Source organism: Aquarana catesbeiana, linkage group LG08, assembly GCF_042186555.1.
Source record: "Aquarana catesbeiana isolate 2022-GZ linkage group LG08, ASM4218655v1, whole genome shotgun sequence".
Lineage (NCBI taxonomy): Eukaryota > Metazoa > Chordata > Amphibia > Anura > Ranidae > Aquarana > Aquarana catesbeiana.
The window spans coordinates 142,975,493-142,995,186 of NC_133331.1; the positions used below are offsets into that span (position 1 = coordinate 142,975,493).

The 19,694-nt window shown below is 42.3% G+C and overlaps 1 protein-coding gene across 2 annotated transcripts in view; it reads left to right on the forward strand.

Annotated features, from left to right (window-relative positions):
* TM9SF3 (transmembrane 9 superfamily member 3) overlaps positions 1-19,694 on the forward strand; it is a 102,652-nt gene that overhangs the window by 69,239 nt on the left and 13,719 nt on the right. For both annotated transcript variants that reach the window (XM_073596511.1, XM_073596510.1), the window contains 4 exons: positions 4,050-4,216; positions 15,339-15,433; positions 17,142-17,272; positions 19,525-19,664. In XM_073596511.1, coding sequence (XP_073452612.1) covers positions 4,050-4,216; positions 15,339-15,433; positions 17,142-17,272; positions 19,525-19,664 — 533 coding nt within the window. The remainder of the gene's footprint in view (positions 1-4,049; positions 4,217-15,338; positions 15,434-17,141; positions 17,273-19,524; positions 19,665-19,694) is intronic.

The following is a 19,694-nucleotide window of genomic DNA, read 5'->3' on the forward strand; positions in this document are numbered from 1 at the left end:
TCGGACACTTTTGACATTTTTTTGGGACCATTGACATTTATACAGCGATCAGAGCTACAAATAGCCATTGGTTACTGTATATATGACACAGGCAGGGAAGGAGTTAAACACTTGGGGGCGATCAAGGGGTTAAGTGTGTTCCCTGGATGTGTTCTTACTGTAGGTGGGATGGGCTCACTACAACATGACAGAGATCACTTCCCCCGATGACAGGAGCAGTAGATCCCTGTCATGTTGCTAGGCAGAAAAGGGAAATGCCTTGTTTACATAGGCATCTCCCCGTTCTGCCTCTCCTTGCTGCAATTGCGGGCCCCCGGCAAACATCAAGTTCGCGGGACCCACGGGCAACCTCCCCCGGCGTGCGCACCTGCTATGCGGCAAATTTAAAGGGACGTACAGGTACGCCCTTTTGCCAGCCCGTGCCATTCTACCGACGTAAATCGGCAGTCGGCAAGAAGTCGTTAAAGAATTGGATCACGATTCTCCCCCCCCCCCACGATCTTATCAAAGCATTTTCCCAATTCTATGCAGTGTACTTTGCTCACAGCCGGCCAATTTTTTGACAACATCGCTTAGACGGAGATAAGGAATAACATTGTAACACTTCGTCCTTAGATCAAAGGAATGAACTTTGGTCTGTAAGGCCACTTCCACACTTGGGCTAGCCCAAGCGTTAGCGGTAAAGCCCTGCTAGTTTTAGCGGCGCTTTACAGTAGTTTTAGAAAGGTTTAAAAGCGCCCAGGTTGCACTTCGGAATCGCGGCACATTGTGTTCACAGCGCTCCCAAACCACCCCAAAGATGCTGCTTGCAGGACTTTTTCTAACGTCTAACTCAGGGGTCTTCAAACTATGGCCCTCCAGTTGTTCAGGAACTACAATTCCCATCATGCCTAGTCATGTCTGTGAATGTCAGTTTTACAATGCCTCATGGGATGTGTAATTCCGCAACAGCTGGAGGGCCGTAGTTTGAGGATCCCTGGTCTAACTGATATGAATGGGAGGTGGTTTTCGGGCATTTAGAGGCTATTTTTAGCGCTAAAACACCTGAAAACCGCCTCAGTGTAAAACTTGCCTAAAATGAGGGATGTTTAACCACTTAAAGACTAAACCTTTTCTGACAATTGTTTACAAAAAATCAGTATTTTTTTCTAGAAAATTACTTAGAATCCCCAAACATTATAGATTTTTATATATTTTTTTTTTTTTTGTTAGCAGAGACTAGAGAATAAAAAGGCAGTTGTTGCAATAGTTTGTCACACTGTATTTGAGCAGCAGTCTTTTAAATGCAATTTGTTGGGAAAAAACACACTTTAACCACTTCCAGCCCAAGGGCATCATATGACGTCATGGATTTTGAGTGGGGATATCTGAATGATGCCAGTAGCTACAGGCATCATTCGTATATCCACTTTTTCGTCCGGCGATTCTGTGCACCGTAAGAACAATCCTAGCGGCAGTTCAGCTGCTTGATCGCTCTTACAGGCTGCTGAAGGGGACACCCCCACAGCCCTCCGGTGCTTCTCTGGGCTCGCCAGTGCGATTGGCGAGCCAGAGAATGAATCGGTTGCCGCTGGAAGTTGATCATAGAGATTTCTGGTGACCAGATGGTCCCCAGTCATCTCTTTAACCCTCGGAGTCCGGGGCGCGACATTATGACATTACGTTTGAGCCGGCGGTTGTAAACATTGCCGGGGACGCGGCTGAAAAGGCTGAAACAGTTCTTCCTTTTTTCTTTTTCTTTCTTTTTTTTTTTTTTTAATCTCAGCCCTTCCAGCCCGAAGGAGATCTATAAGACCTCACATTTCTCCATAAAGAGGACCTATCAAGCACTATTCCTATTACAAGGGATGTTTACATTACTTGTAGTAGGAATAAAAGTGATAAAGAAAATTTTAAAGAGAATGGGTAAAAAAAAAAAAAAAAGGTAAAATAAACAATAAAAAAAAAAAAAAAAATGTAAAGCGCCCCATCCTTGCGCACAGAAGCGAACGCATACGTAAGTTGCGCCCACATATGTAAACAGCGTTCAAATCACATATGTGAGGTATCACTGCGTGCATTAGAGTAAGAGCAACAATTCTAGTCCAAGACCTCCTCTAACTCTAAACTGGTAACCTGTAAAAAAATTTTAAAGCGTCGCCTATGGATATTTTTAAGTACCAAAGTTTGGCACTATTCCACAAGTGTGCGCATTTTTTTTTTTTTTAATTCTTTATTTTTTAGAGAGGTAATCATGTGAAAACAGATAAATTCCCGATGAAATGTACAAGAGAAACAATAGCCTCCCCAAAGGCATTTCATAATACAGTCATTTTAATCATACAGAAAACTTTCGCCCTCCTTGGAGTATCAGCAATTTGTAGAAGGATAGGGAGGTTCTGCCCCACACATGATCACTCTTTAAATGGCAAACACTGTATTTTATGTAAAAAGAAAGGTAATGGGGACCGTATTGATCCTGGGGTCTGATGACCCAAAAATGGGAAAAGGAAAAGAAAAAAAAAGTACAAGGTGAGTAATAGCTTAGGGAGAGAAGCAGATAGTAGAACATGAAGCGAGACGGGATAATAGGGGAAGAGGGAGCAGAAGGGGGAAGAGGAAAAGAAAAAAAAGGGGGGGAGCCTCCCCTACACAATGTGAGGAGGGTCGGTGAAGATGCATATACCTCTGTCCAGCTCCCATCCCCATCCGGGGAGCAATATATCTCTGGGAGGTTAGACTATCGGCTCCTTATATTCCTCGGAGTATACAAAGTGTGCACATTTTTATCACGTGGGTATATATTTACTCAATGTAACCACCTCTGTCACATTATACAAAAAAATTGGGCTAACTTTACGGTTTTGTTTTTTTTCATTCGTGAAATAAATATAATATATATATAAAAAATGTTTGGGGGTTCTGAGTAGTTTTCTAGCAAAAAAATTATGATTTTTACATGTAGGAGAGGAGTGCCAGAATAGGCTCGGTATGTAAGTGGTTATTGAATTAATAACAAAACTAAACGGTAAAGATAGCCCAATTTTTTTTTTTTGCATAATGTGAAAGATGTGACACGCTTTTATACAATTCCTCATACAAGTAAAAGAAAGAGTCCCATGAAGTGGTTTGAGGTGAGTGAATCAGATTTTTTTATAGGTGATAAAAGTTCATAAATTCGTACACCCCACACCTAGGCTTGTCACCACGTGAGAAGAAGCTTGCCCCTTTGGGGTTAAACTCACCAGAAATCTGATAAAATCAAGCATCACAAGTATATCTTTTGTTGCCACTTCTCGGGAATATCCACTGACTTTTCTAGTATTCCTATTAGGTATGGGCAGCGCCAATAAACCAGGATCATGTGAGAAGATAAAAATCACATAGCGTAATCTCGTTTGATATACTTTATTGAAGCCAAACAGACCCACTTACAGGTTATACGTACAAGATAAAGAAATTTAATGGAGCATTAAAAGCAAACCATAGCATTGCCACTGATCGCCAGGTACAGGGAGACATCAGCGTCAAAAGGACCGGCGTGCTTGGCTGCTTCCTGGTGTTCCCAACTGTCGGTGACCCACAAACGTCACTTCCGGCTATCGTGGAGTTCATGCACCTCTGATTATCTATAATTTTCAAAAGTACTGGGACGCCTGCCTTTTGCACACCCACGTGAACTTTATTAGCATCCCAGTCTTAGTCCGTAGGGCTAATATTGAGTTGGTTCACCCTTTGCAGCTATAACAGCTTCAACTCTTCTGGAAATGCTGTAATTTATATATAATGTGTGTATACGGCATTACAATATTTAGATATGCAAATTAGCCATTGAGCTATAGTTATGGTAACTAATGCATTTTAAATTTGGTGTCTCGGCTTCTCTGGCCTCTTCATGGGTGGGCTAAGAACACCGTTTTCATTGCTCAGTGCTCGGAAATGTTCTGTATCAATTGAAACATCCTTTATTTGAGCAACTGTGCTCTCTGGGATGTATTTTTTAAATGTCCATCTTGTCTGTGTTTTTACATTTTTTTTTTTTTTTTTTTTTTTTTCCCTCTTTAATGTAGGATCGAGATCTGGGTGATGAATATGGTTGGAAACAGGTCCATGGGGATGTTTTCAGACCCTCCAGTCACCCTCTTATCTTCTCATCACTTATCGGGTCAGGATGTCAGATCTTCTCAGTTTCTCTTATTGTAATTATTGTAGCAATGATTGAAGACTTGTACACAGAGTGAGTACAATCTTTTTTTTTTTTTTTTTTTACACTTTATTTTTAGTAAGATTAACCTTGTGCCTCTTTCAGACAAGCTCACCACAATAAATGAAAATGTACTAGATTCACCAAAAAACTGGCGATCTTAGTTATGTTGCCTCTGATATCTTGCTCAAAGTGGTGTCATCCTGGGATCTTCTGTTTTCAAACTAAGGGACAGATGGCACCATAATTTGCATTTTTCATTTTCCCCCGTGAGCTTTGTTTTGTGACTACAGCTTGAGATATCCATTTGTGGTGGATTTGCCTGTAAGGCCTGTGTACACAGGCCTTTGTTAACCACTTGCCGACCGCCGCACGCTGATGTACGTCCCTTTTTTGAGGACAGATATCATTATGGCAACAGCTAGCTGCCATAACACCGGTATCCCCGTTTTCGTCCGGCGGTCGGCTACAAAATAAGTGGTCTCTGAAGCTAATTCACCGCGAGATCACTTTTATTGGTGGCGAGAGAGGGCCCACCTCCTCCTGCCGCGATCCGGTGCCCTCCGCCGCTTACTGGAGCCGTTGGCAGCGGCGGAGGTAATCGCGTCCATTCCCTAGCTGTGCATGGAGACGTGTGAGGAGAAGATGGCCCCCACCCGTCTCCATGACACTGCAGGGCGGAAGCGACGTCAAAACGTCACTTTCGCCCAAACGTCACTTCCGCCCATACCTCTTAAAGCCACATTTTTTCAATGTCATTTTTTCAAATGACATTTTTTTTTTTTTATTGCGTTTAAGTCCAAATATGTGATCTGAGGACTTTTTGACCCCAGATCTCATATTTAAGAGGACCTGTCATGCTTACATTCCTTGTAATAGGAAGAAAATATAAATATATATATATATATATATATATATATATATATATATATATATATATATATATATATATATATATATATATATATATATATATTTATATATTTATATATTTATATATTAATATATAAATATATATATATTAATTTTTTTTTTTTTTTTTATGTGTAAAAATAAAATAAATGAAAAAAAAAAATGTTATTCTTAAAATGCCCCGTCCCGATGAGCTCGTGCGCAGGAGCGAACGCATAGGTGAGTAGCGCCCGCATATGAAAACGGTGGTCAAACCACACATGTGAGGTATCGCCACGATCGTTGGAGTGAGAGCAATAGTTCTAGCCCTAGACCTCCTCTGTAACGCAAAACATGCAACCTGTAGAATTTTTTAAACATCGCCCATGGAGATTTTTGAGGGTAAAAGTTCGACGCTATTCCACGAGCGGGCGCAATTTTGAAGCGTGACATGTTGGGTATCAATTTACTTGGCGTAACCTTATCTTTCACAATATAAAAAAGAATTGGGCTAACTTTACTGTTTTATTTTTTTATTCAAAAAAGTGTTGTTTTTTTTGTTTTTTTTTCCCCCCAAAAAAGTGCGCTTGTAAGACCGCTGCTCAAATCGGTTTGAAAAAAAGTATTGCAATGACCGCCATTTTATTCTCTAGGGTGTTAGAAAAAAAAAAAAAAACAATATATAATGTTCGGGGGTTCTAAGTAATTTTCTAGCAGAAAAAACTGTTTTAAGCATGTAAACACCTAAATTCCAAAATGAGGCTGGTCTTTAAGTGGTTAATATGAGAACTGTTTTTTCTAACCATACAGGTCAGTATAATTTTCAAAGTGGTTTGATACTGCTCGGGAGGAGGTCAGAAGCACCTGTAAAGAAGTTTAGAAGGATCTTAGAAGAATTTAAAAGTTATCTTTGCGTCAAGTGGAATGCAGCTGAAAGCACACTGCATTTGCCCAGCTACTTGAAGCCTGTAAATTGCACTTGAAAATCCTATGAAGTAATACTCACTTTTTTCCCCTTCTTAGTTTTTTTTTTTTTAGAAAGCTTCTATGCAGGAATGCCTATGTGATACTTTTCTCTGTCCAGCAAGACTGAGTATTACTTCATAGGATATACTGCCCTTATTGGTCACTTGTATTGGATTAGAAAGGGTTGGGTACCTTCGTCCCAAAATCCAGGAGTAGGTCAGATTGGCACACAGAGGAGGCTTTTCTGGATTATTGGATCAGCAGGGTAAAAAATGTTAATTAGAGAGATGCAAAAAAAAATCCAAAATTGATTGAAATGCAGTGCCTTGAAAAAGTATTCATACCCCTTGAAATTTCCCCCATTTTGTTTTGTTACAACCAAAAACCTAAATGTTTTTTTTGGGGATTTTATGTGATAGACCAACACAAAGTGGCACATGATTGTGAAGTGGAAGCAAAATGATAAATGGTTTTTAATTTTTTTATAAATATCTGAAAAGTGTGGCGTGCGTTTGTGTTCAGCCCCCTTTACTCTGATATCCCTAACAAAAATCTAGTGGAACTAATTGCCTTCATAAGTCACCTAATTAGTAAATGGAGTCCACCTGTGTGTAATTTAATCGCAGTATAAATACAGCTGTTCTGTGAAGCACTTAAGAGGTTTGTTAGAGAACCTTAGTGAACAAACCAGCGTCATGAAGGCCAAGGAACACACCATACAGGTCAGGGATAAAGTTGTGGAGAAGCTTAAACACTTCAGCCCCGGACCTTTTGGCTGGGAAAAGACCAGAGCGTTTTTTGTGATTCGGCATTGGCATATCACATGTGACCATTTCCCAACCTGCAGATGACAGACCCTACTTCAAAAGATATCACTCCCAGTTACTCCCCCACCCGCTGATTGATATCCCTCCATGACCACCTCACACCCCCCTGCTGACAGACCTCTCAACTGACAATTGCGCGGTCGTGCAGCGTGGCTCCCAAACAAAATTGACGTCCTTTTTTCCCCACAAATAGAGCTGTCTTTTGGTGGTATTTGATCACCCCTGCGGTTTTTAATTTTTGCGCTATAAACAAAAACAATAGAGACAATTTTGGAAAAAAACGCATCATTTTTTACTTTTTGCTATAATATCCCCCCCCCCCCCCCAAATAAGTAAATATAATTTTATATATATATATATATATATATATATATATATATATATATATATATATATATATATATATATATATATATATATATATATATATATATATTATATATTATATATTATAATTTTTTTCCTCAGTTCTAATACATATTTTTGGTAAAAAAAATTGCAATAAGCGTTTGATTGGTTTGCGCAAAAGTTATAGCGTCTACAAAATAGGGTATAGTTTATGACATTTTTATTAATAATTTTGTTTTTACTAGTAATGGCGGCGATCAGAAATTTTTATCGTGACTGCAACATTATGGCGGACAGATTGGACACTTTTGGGACCATTCACATTTATACAGCGATCAGTGCGATTAAAAATGCATTGATTACTGTGTAACTGTGACTGGCAGTGAAGGGGTTAACCACTAGGGCGTGCTGTAGAGGTTAAGTGTGTCCCAAGGGAGTGATTCTAACTGTGGGGGGGGGGGCGCTATGTGTAACACGACACCGATTACAGGGAGCTGTGATCAGTGTCACTAGGCAGAACGGGGAAAAGCTTGTTTACATCAGCATTTCCCCGTTCTTCCTGAGACTATTGCAGGTATCCCCCTCACACTCACGGAGCTCATGAGTGTAAAGGGCAATTTACAGGTACGTTAATATGCCTGTACGTGCCCTTCTGCCAACGTATATCGGCATGAGCCGGTCGGCAAGCGTTTAAAGCAGTATTAGGTTATAAATAAATATTCTGAGCTTTGACCGTCTCACGGAGCACTGTTCAATCTATCATCGGAAAATGGAAAGAGTATGGCACAACTGCACATCTACCAAGACATGGCTATCCACCTAAACTGACAGGCCGGGCAAGGAGAGCATTAATCAGAGAAGCAGCCAAGAGGCCCATGGTAGCTCTGGAGGAGCTGCAGAGATCCACAGCTCAGGTGGGAGAATCTGTCCATAGGACAACTATTAGTTGTGCACTCCACAAATCTGGTCTTTATGGAAGAGTGGCAAGAAGCTATTGTTGAAAGAAAGCCATAAGAAGTCCCATATACAGTTTGGGAGAAGCAATGTGGGAGACACGGCAACCATGTGGAAGAAGGTGCTCTGGTCAAATGTGAGACCAAAATTGAACTTTCCTTCACCGTCTTTCAGGACCGCCACAATGAGAGACCTTGGCTCCTCCCCTTCCTAAAAAACACTGCACCAGCCCATAAAATTCCACTTCCCCCTGCTGGACTTCAGTTGTTTGTGTTTCCTCTGGTGGGGAGATACTGTTGGGAACTTGGCTAGACAGTCAGGCAGACTGTAGCTTTGAAGCCCTGTAGGGGAGGGCCGGGGCACTCCCAGGGACGCGGTGAGGTACATACCTGACCGCACAGTTCGTCACCCCATCTTCACCGAGTGCAGGTGAAAGATTCCGGGGCCCACAATCTCATTCACAGGGATGCAGCAGGGAGTCCGCTCCGCTCTCCCTGTCCACGGGTGCAGGCAGCATTGGAACCAGGCGGGCCTGAGTGATGGGGACATAATTTCTGGCGGAGGGCGGATGTTTCCCTTTTGACCCGTGACATCCGGGTCGCGGTGCTGATAGTGGACCGGGTGCAGTCTGGAGAGGAGTCGGGAACGCGGCACAGGCAGCATGAGACTTCACAGCAGCAACCACCAGTGCGGCCATGTCTGAAGCAGATGCCCAGATAGCGCACAGCGATGCTAGCTCCAACCATCCAAAGTTAAGGGTACCCTGGGGAAGGGTCCTCTTTATCTAGGATTTCCCCCCTCCATGGATGGTTCCTTGTAGTGGGTGGTCAGAGGGGGGGGAGGCTCAGGTCCTTACCTTTTTTTTTTTTTTTTTTTTTTTTTTAAAGGCCCGCAGCACTCCCCAGGGTTGTAACCTGTATGACTAGGGGTGATGTTATTTATTGGTTCTTGCATGTATTTCAGTGAGCTACTGAAAAATCAAGATCGTTGCATAGTTCTAGGAGAAAGTGCGTCTCTTGTAGGGATACCCTAGGGGAATCTTGGACAAAAGTATTATGCAAAGGCTGTATAGATGCATTAGTCAGAGAAAGGGCATCAGAGCAGGAATCTAGATTAGCGGCTTCAGTGAAGGAACTTTCCTCCACCTTTCAGTCATTTTAAATGCTTGTTTTGAAGGGTTTCAGCTTCCTCACCTGCACCCTAAATTAAAACCCCTCCACAAGCACAGACTCTGCACCTTCCCAGCTGGCTGCCACTGCCATGGCAGAAGGAGCTACTGGGGCCTCCAGAGAGGAGACTAAGGAAGAGCCGGATAGTGCGACCTCAGGTTCCCAGGTGGAATCAGAGGGAGAGGACTGGGACGGGGAGTCCAGGAAACATTCAAGATATAAGCTTTCCCTGGAAGAGGCAGAGTACCTCTTGGTGGCAATTTACACCACCCTTGGAATTCAGGCGGACAAGAAACCCCTGGCATTCCACGACCAGTTGTACAGGGGCATGGGGGAACAGGAAAATGTTTTCCAAGTCCATGATGTCCTGGTGGAAACAGTAAAGAGAGTGGCAGGATCCTGAACTGAAGCCTTTTTTTCTAGATCGTTGAAAGTGTTTACATTTTCAGAAGATCCATCATCTATATGGAATAAAAACCCCGAACTGGATGCTGCCTTCTCTCAGGTCTCCAGACATACAGATATGGCCTTTGAGGATATGGGAGCTCTAGCAGATACTATGGATTCCCTCCTAAAGAAAACCTGGGAATCAACCGTAAGAAATCTGAAACTGGAAATGGCTGTCACAGTAGTAGCCTGTAACCTGGAGCATTGGCTTTGCCAAATTCAGGCTCATATTGAAGCAGGAACCGCCAAGGAAACTATATCGTCATCTTTTCCTACTATTCTGCGAGGAGTGGCATATATATAGCGGGTGCGTCCGCAGAGTCCATCCGCATGTCTGCCAGAACCACGGCTCTAGCCAACTCGGCCAGAAGAGCCCTCTGGCTAAAAACGTGGCCGGGCGATAGTGCCTCTAAAGTTAAACTGTGTGGGATCCCATTGACAGGAGATTTACTTTTCGGCCCAGGTCTGGATCTGAGCTAGACCGCACAGCGGACAAAAAGAAAACCTTCCCGGTTAAACGCAGACCCCCAGTTCAGACAAAGCATTTTATCTACAAAAATGAAGGGGGGTCCCTAAGCCTCAATGGGAATAGAAAGCTTGGGGCCAAAGGGGGCAGAGGAGGCTTGATTTTTCGTCCTACTGAACAGCCTCGAAAAAGCCAATGATGATCCAAACATGGTGGGCGGAAGACTGGGGGCCTTCCTCCCACAGTGGGAGGCGGTCTCCTCCAGTCAATTAATCTTGTGGCTTGTAAGGAGGGGGTACCGCATGGAATTCACAAGACCACCCCCACAAAGACTCCTAGTCACACACCTTCACAGGTGTGTGGAGAAGGCTGAGGCCCTATTGGGGGCATTAAAAGAATTGGAGGAACAAAACGAGTACACAGGGTTCCAAAGGGGGAGGAAGGTAGGGGATTTTACTCGCACATTTTTGTAGTGCAAAAACCCTCAGGAAAATACAGACTAATCCTGAACCAAAACCCCTGAACCAGTCCGTATCCTACAAGACGTTCCGTATGGAATCAATCTTTACGGTCAGAGCCTTGCTACCCCATAATTGCTACATGGTGTCGCTAGACCTCAAGGACGCCTACCTCCATGTCTCTATCAAAGAAGCTTTCCAGAAGTTTCTCCGTCTAGCGGTGAGCATAGAAAGAGAAACAATCCAGCTACAGTTTCAGGCGCTTCCATTCGACCTATCCTCATCACCCCGAATCTTCACAAAGGTCATGGCAGAAGCCATGGCCTTTCTGTGGCTCAAAGGAGTCTCAATAATGCATCTCCAGAACAGTTAACCAGGAATCTGGAACTGACAAAGAAAATCCTGACAGGTCTGGGGTGGCTGCTGAACGTGGGAAAAGTCCAGCTCGATTCCATCTCAGCGCATTAACTACCTGGGGTACTTGCTAGACTCCACTCAGTTCAGGGTTTTTCTCCCGGCAGAAAAATTACAGAAATTGGACAAGTCAGTGGCCTCTCAAGAGCAACCAGCAGGTCTCCTATAAGGTCAGCAATGTCAACTCTGGGTCTGCTAACTTCATCACCATCCCAGCAGTTCAGTGGGCAGGGCTACTTTTCGTCCCCTTCAAACCTTTGCCCTAAAAATATGGGACCACAGTCAGTCGTTAAACACCTTGGTATATATTCCACCTCAGGTAAAAAAGATCCCTCTGGTGGTGGAGGAAAATGGGAAACCTGTGGCACGGTTGTCTGTGGCTCATCATGGTCTCCAGGGTGGTGACTACGGACGCAAGCAGCAAAGGCAGGGGTGGACACTAAGGAACCTTACTGGCACAGGGCACCTGGAGGGACGAGGAGCTCAAAAGGTCATCCAATTGGAAGGAACTGAAAGCTGTTGGGCACTCAGGTCCTTCAGGAGGGAACTACAACAAGCAAGGCGGCATAAGGAGCGGAATCCTGTTGACCCTGGCAAAAGAAGTCCTGAGCTGGACCGAGACCAACGCACTCTCCCTTTTTGACGGTTTATCTAAAAGGGGAAAAGAATGTGGTGGTAGACTTTCTCAGCAGATAGCAGCTGAGAGAGGGCGATTGGGTCCTCAACCAAGAGGTCTTCGATCTTATATCCAAAAGATGGGGATCCCCGGAGGTGGACCTCTTCGCATCAAAGGACAATGCAAAAAAACACCTGTTTCTTCTCCTTTAAACAGGTGGGAAGACGCACTAGGGGTGGATGTGCTGGCGTTTCACAAAATGCTATGCCTTCCCACCACCAGTCCTGCTACCAGCAGTGCTGAGAAAATTCCAAACTGAGAACACCTCTGATCTTGGTGGCACCAACTTAGCCCAAAAGGTCCTGGTTCTCGGTCCTCTAACAATTAGCAGTAGAACCCCCATGGTTCCTGTCACTCCAGGAGGATCTCCTTTCACAGGGCCCAGTCCTTTGTCCTCAGGTACATCGATGGAACCTAGCGGCCTGGCTACTGAGGAAGGGTTATTAAAATCCAAGGTAGTTATAGAAAGGGTATTATCCACTCTCCCCAATAGCAGAAAGGAGACGCACCTGATCTACAAAAAGGTCTGAGTACGCTTTAATGAATGGTGCTCCGGAAACTTCTTTTGAGGTGCAGAGCCCCATAGCAGTTTGCGGGGCAGATAAAGGGTTAGCCACGAGTACCCTAAAGAACCAGGTATCGGCACTTAGTGTATATTTGGAAAAGCCTCTGGCTGCCAACCCATGAGTGGTCAGATTTTTCAGAGCACTAGGGAGGCAGAGGCCAGTTCAAGGCCCACCCTTCCCCAAGTGGGACCTGTCTTTCGTCTTACAGGCCCTAACGGAGCCACCATTTGAACCTTTAGAAAATTGTTCATTAAAGGATCTTACTTTCAAGACAATATTTTTAGTTGCAGTGACAACTGCCAGGAGGGTAAGCGAAACAGAGGCCTTGTCAGTCAGACCCCTTTTTTGTGTTGTATTTCCGGACTGGCAAAACGGATCCGGCATTCTTACCTAAAGTGGTTTTGAAGTTTCATAGAAGCCAGGAGATAGTTTTACCCACTTTTTGCCCTAATCCCTCAGGAGGAAGGGGAGTTTAAATTTCACACTTTAGATGTAAGGATATGTATCCTGCATTACTTGGAACTGACAAAAGCAGTAAGAAAGTCAGATTCCCTGTTTGTTTTTTGTTTTCTGGGGCAAGAAAGGGGTATAAAGCGTCTCAACGCACGATTGCTAGATGGCTCAGGGTAACCATTGGCAAGGCCTATACATTAACAGGAAAAGAAGTTCCTGTTGGTATAAAAGCACACACTACTAGGGCTATGGCAGCTTCTTAAGCGGAAAATGCTGGCGCTTCGCCATAGCAAATTTGCAAAGCAGCAATGTGGTCCAGTTTCGCCACCTTTGTAAAACATTACAGGGTGGGCCTGGTGTCGGCATATGAGCAAGCCTTTGGGTGAAAGGTTTTGCAGGCCGTAATCCCACCCTAGGTGGTAAGTGCTCGTCAATCCTCTCATTATGGCTGTCCTGAAAGGCGGTGAGGGAAAATTAGAGTTACGCTTACCGGTAACGTCTTTTTCAGTAGTCTTACAGGACAGCACTAGTTACCCACCCAAATTTATGGGGGGTCTCGAGGAAGACCTCAACACAGGCACGGTAGTAATATATGATGGTATGTTATTAATGTGTTCTTGTGTGTGTCTGGGCATCTTGTGTGTCTCCCCAACTGGCCGAAGGTACTCTTAGGAAAAAAAGCAGTGTTTCCTAGGAAGGGGAAGAGCTAAGGCCTCTCATTGTGGCTGTCCTGAAAGACTACTGGAAAAGACGTTATTGGTAAGCATAACTCAAATTTTTTGGCCTAAAACCAAAACTCTATTTGTGGCAGAAAACTAACACTGCACATCACCCTGAGCACACCATCCTCCCCATGAAACATGGTGGTGGCAGCATCATGTTGTGGGGATGCTTTTCTTCAGCAGGGACAGGGAAGCTGGTCTGAGTTGATGAGAAGATGGATGGAGCCAAATACAGGGCAAACTCGAAAGAAAACCTGTTGGAGTCTGCAAAAGACTTGAAACTGGGGCGGAAGTTCACCTTCCAGCAGGACGACCCTAAACATACAGCCAAAGCTACAATGGAATGGTTTAGATCAAAGCAAATTCATGTGTTAGAATGGCCCAGTCAAAGTCCAGACCTAAATCCTATTAGGAATCTGTAGCAAGACTTGAAAATTGCTGTTCAGACGCTCTCCATCCAATCTGATAGAGCTTGAGCTATTGTGCAAAGAAGAATGGGCAGAAATTTCACTCTAGATGTGCAAAGCTGGTAGAGACATCCCCAAAAAGACTTGCAGCTATAATTGCAGTAAAAGGTGGTTCTACAAAGTATTGACTCAGGAGAGCTGAATACAAATGAACACCACACTTTTCAGATATTTATTTGTAAAAAAAATAATTGAAAACCATTAATCATTTTCCTTCCACTCCACAATTATGTGCTGCTTTGTGTTGGTCTTTCACTTAAAGTTTTTTGGCAAATTGTAGAAAGTTTCAAGGGGTTTGAATACTTTTTAAGGCACTGTACGTAATACAAGTTCCTATTTGCATGACAACGTCACCTTAAAAAAAATCCCACTATGTAGTTACAAATATGGCAACGTTGTCAACACTCCTTGGAAATACCCATGAAGCCCAAAATGTCTGTAAACACTACAGCTTGAGTTGCACTGATAACGATTCTGGTATCGGTGGCGATACTAGGCATTTACACAAGTATTGGTACGCGTGAAAATGCTCCGATACTTAAAACCGATACCTTCTGGCTCAGTTGGTCCTCGTATTTGTGGGGCCAACAGTACTGAGTGGGTGCTGTGTTTCTTCATTACTTGGTCTCATCCAGATGGTAATATTACACAGCACACTGATAGATGATGGAGACCACCCCTGCTCCCCCTAATCTTGATCTCCCTAAATTGGTATTGGCGAGTACTGAAAAAAAAAAAAGTGTAATCTGTCGCTTGAGGATGAGTTCTGGCGGAGAGTCTGCTAATCCCTATTTTAGTTAACACATGGTTTGTACATTAATTCCGTAGCACCTGTTTTATTTTGATACTACCCCAATTCCTAAAAAATTAGGATGCTGTGTAAAATCTACATAAACACAGAATGCAATGATTTTCAAATCTCATAAAACCGTATTTTATTCATAGTAGAAAATCGAAAACCTCAAATGTTTTAAATTGAGAAAATTTACCTTTTTAAGAAAAAAAATAAGGTGACTTTGAAATTGATGGCTTCATCACGTCTCAAAAAAAGATAGGACAGGGCAGCGGAAAGCTGGAAAGGTACAACCCCCAATTCCAAAAAGGTGGGAAAGGGCCATGTTTACGATGGTGTAGCATCCCCTCTTCTTTCAACAATACTCTGTAAACATCTGGCAACGAAGGAGACCAGTTGCTGGAGTTTTGGGAGAGGAATGTTGTCTTGCCTGATTGTCAGTAATGTAAAGTGATATCACTTGTATATTTGTTATTTAGGCATATGGTGTATTAGGTCTATGATTTTTAAATGCGTTTTCTTTTTTTTTTTTTTCTAGGAGAGGTTCAATGCTGAGCACAGCAATATTTGTTTATGCTGCAACATCCCCTGTCAATGGTTACTTTGGAGGAAGTCTTTATGCCAGACAAGGAGGTAAATTTATTTCTGCGTATTTCTTTTGTTATGGTTACATTAGAATACACCATTTCCATCCCCGATCACCCATAACATAAGACTCTTATCAAGTCATTCCCACTGCTCTGTGTAGTAAAACTTTGTACTCCCAGAGGTTTGAAACTCAGTCTTACTATTTACAAGAAGTATAGCTCTTTTTTCTACTAAGAAATGTTATCTCTTTTTAACTGCAGTTATCAGTCTGCAATTGGTCTAAATTGACCAATTGCACTGTCAAGAATTGCCTGTACACTGCAAAGGTGAAACCTGAGTTTACAGCTCTAGGTTCTATGAAACTTCGGCAGCTGAAAGGATATGATTGCAGCTCATGTTTCTATTGAGACGCCGCAAAATCCTTATTTTTTACTCTCTAATTTTTGTAATGAATTTAAATCTTACAGCGGCTGGGTACAAAATACTATCAGTTCTTTACACTTTGGATTTTTAGGTGGGTTATTGTAGTAAAACTGAATGCAGAGATGTAAATGGTTTCCTCCACCATTTAAAGTGGAGTTCCACCGAAAAATGGAACTTCCATTTTTTGGATCCCCCCCCCCCCCTCTGGTGTCACATTTGGCACCTTTCAGGGGGGAGGAGGGAGCAGATACCTGTCTATCACAGGTATTTGCTCCCACTTCCTGGCATAGATCACCGTGGCGCTTGCGGTGACCTACGCCACTTCCGGCGCCTATACTCTCCTCCACCGCTGTATTCTGTGAGACACAGAACACAGTGGGAACCTGAGAGGACGCGCAGCGCGACTCGCGCATGCGCAGTAGGGAACCAGGCAGTGAAGCCGCACGGCTTCACTTCCTTGTTCCCTTACTGAGGATGGCGGCGGCAGCAGCCGAGAGCTGAAGGACGGATCGGCTTCGGCTGCCGACATCGCGGGCTCCCTGGTCAGGTAAGTGTCCATATATTAAAAGTCAGCAGCTGCAGTATTTGTAACTGCTGGCTTTTAATTTTTTTTTTTTTTTTTTTTTTTTTTTCAAGCGAACCTCCACTTTAAATTTGCTGTTGTGTTTGTTTGTTTTTGTTTTGTTTTTTATATAATTTAGTATGTAGAGCTGTTAGTATTCATTCATTTTTTGAAATTTTAATTATGTAATTAGATTTTACTGATTTGCATGTTTAGCATGTTTTAATTGGCTTAACTATTAATAAACAAAATAATTTGTTGTTGGGCGTGATGATTTAATTTAACATTAGTAAGGGTGATCCTACACAGCCCCATAAATGCAGGCAGAAACATATGTAAGCATGACTTGTGACAAGTGAACCAACTGGGGGTTAACCGTAAAGTGCTAATGATTCCTGTCTTCAAAAGAGCTCATTATTGCAAATAGATTTCTGCTTAAATTGGAAAATCTCTGTAATATGGAGCACCCAACATCCCCTCTCAGTGGAGAAAAGAGGATGATTTCTTTGTAGTGTTGCTGTGTTGAAGGGGAAGATTCCTTTGGATGGTTGCAGTGTAATCATTAGAGCAAAAATAGGTAGATGATGGTGAGACATCTACTATCCTGAACCTCCATGTTCAACTTTACAAGTATGCAGTATTTTCCTACTCTGTTAGACAAGCAAGGAGGAAATCAATCAACATTTCAGTACCTGCAGATTGCAATGTAACTAATAAATTGCAGGTCTCATTCATGTGTTAATAACAGCTATGATTAATCCATTGTAGGTCGACGGTGGATAAAGCAAATGTTCATTGGAGCTTTCCTAATCCCAGCAATGGTTTGTGGGACAGCATTCTTTATCAATTTCATTGCCATCTATTATCATGCTTCCAGAGCAATCCCATTTGGAACAATGGTAAGTGAGTAGAATTTTGAAGTTGCCGTCACTGATGTTTAAAAGAGTTCATGCGGCCTGGCAGTGTGCTTTTGAATGTATTGCTTAATGGCTCGGTCACATTAGACCAGAAAGATTTTTGATTTAATATAGCAGAAGAGAAATCTAGGAGACGTGTGTACGTTTCCTTTTGAGTAAGCCATTGCTTTTAGTTTGCCAGCTTTTACTTTGCTTTACACCTGATCAGGCCTTCAGTCAAGTCAAAACCATTTATTGCCAGCCAAACACATCACAGATCTATTATCACACTGACAATACAGTAATAGATAATCATTTACAAGATGAGTGATAACAGACATGCTAATTTTAGGTAATCCTAACACATTTTATATGAATATTAACTTATTCATTGTTTTGCTCTTTTTGCATTTCATGGCTTTATTTATAATGCCAGCAATCAGCTGGGGAGTGCAAAGTATATTGGTATACTTTAGATATTCAGTCCCCCACCTCCAGTTTATTTTTTTAAGCTGCTGAGAGTGAGAAACAAAGTGGATGCTTTGGATTACTGACTTTGAAAAAAAAAAAGAAAAAGAATCATTATTTCTACTATCTTATTGTGAACTTCCAATTTCTTAACTTCTAAACTCAGTTATTCAGGGCCCCATACAGGTCACAATGTAGGGTTGAGTAATTTTGCTTGGCAAGCTTAGTATTGCGCAATTCACTACATCCTAAAACCGAATATAGAACTGGAGCTGGGCATTTTTGTTTTGTGTGAAAATAGTAAAGCACTTTTGCTATTCTGGATTGCTTACAATTTGGGAACTTGCCTAAAGCTGTAATCTGGTCTTTTGTCCCTAGATGGTGCTGCTGAGCTGATTGTTTATGGGAAATGCACTACCTATTTCCCTGAGGCTTTTATGTGTGTCTTGTTTAGATAATGGATTCATTACTCTCTAACATAAGTTTGAAAGGTCACCAATCTGTGTTCAGATCTCCTTTTATTAATGTACTAATTCTTATAAGGAAATTAATATTTGCACACATGGTACTGATCGTGGAATGTGGTAATTGCTGGAACAGTTATTTAAATCTCTTGTTTTTATAGCCTAATTTCATACTGAAGTGGTAGGGAATCTTATTATTTTCTGTATAATACCAGCACAAATCCCCTGTCCTGTCAAAGTTCTGAAGCTGATTTTTTGACATGTGCTGAACATGCGTTTTACCAATAATTCATTTCTTAGTAGTATTCTGATTCACGCTTCAGGAATGCTGACAGCAGGGCATTCCACCTGCATTAAAGATTACTTTTTGGTTCTGTGACTCTGCTTAATCCCTCTCTTCATTTTAAGTACACAACTTCATGTCCAACCTAAAGCACCATGCTTTACTTTGCATGTTAACTGGGGTCACCCAAGGATTTGCCTTTTCTAAGAAAGGCATAACTTAAGCTCAGCATTTTACATGTCTGGATGTTGTCCAAAGTAATTGTGTATGGGCACTCTGCTTACAAATTAAGCCTGCTCTGACTTGTTAGATACAGTTTATATTCCAAGCGTGTTTTTTTGAATTTCTGCACCAGGATTGGAAATACCTCTCTGTGTTGAATTTTTTTTTCCTTACTACATTCCTATAAGTAAATTTATTGTGATTTAGCAAGGTTTTGTATTTAATGTGTTTTTGATTTGAGACAATGTGGTAGTGGTTTGTTGCATTACTAATTTACATTCTTAGAAGCTTTTTGATAGGCCACTTTCGCTGACAGCTAATGAAAGGCCTTTCAAAAGTTGCATGCCTGATATATCTCTATATCTCGATCTAATAGAAGTATGTAGAGAACATTGAACTTTTTTAGAGGGAAATCAGGCTTCAGTATTCTCCCCCCCCCCCCCCACCACACACTAGCATTGTGTGTCGCTGATTAATGTGTAGAGCTAGTGAGAGATTGCAGTACAGAAAATGTTAACCCTGAATCAGTAGGGAGCTGGTGGTGCTGCAACTCCTAAATCATGCTTTTTCAAAGATAACATAATATACATCAGTGTTTTCACTGATTCAGACAAATATTCATGTGTTTTATGCTTCTCTTAAATTATGTGAGTGTGATTGGCATCAGACCCATTTAGTGACGGTGAAAGAGCAGGGTAATCTCTGTAGCTGTCAGTGATTGATCCACCGGAAATCTACAGAATGCCCCTGGAATGAATATAGCCCTGATCTCCTCACTGAATGACTGCTTAGTAATTCATGTGACTTTGCTGTCCTAGGTTGCTGTATGCTGCATTTGTTTCTTTGTGATCCTTCCATTGAACCTAGTGGGAACAATACTTGGTCGAAATTTGGCAGGACAGCCCAACTTCCCCTGTCGTGTCAATGCAGTTCCGCGACCCATCCCAGAGAAAAAGTGGTAAGGTTTTACCAGCACAAAGTACATTTT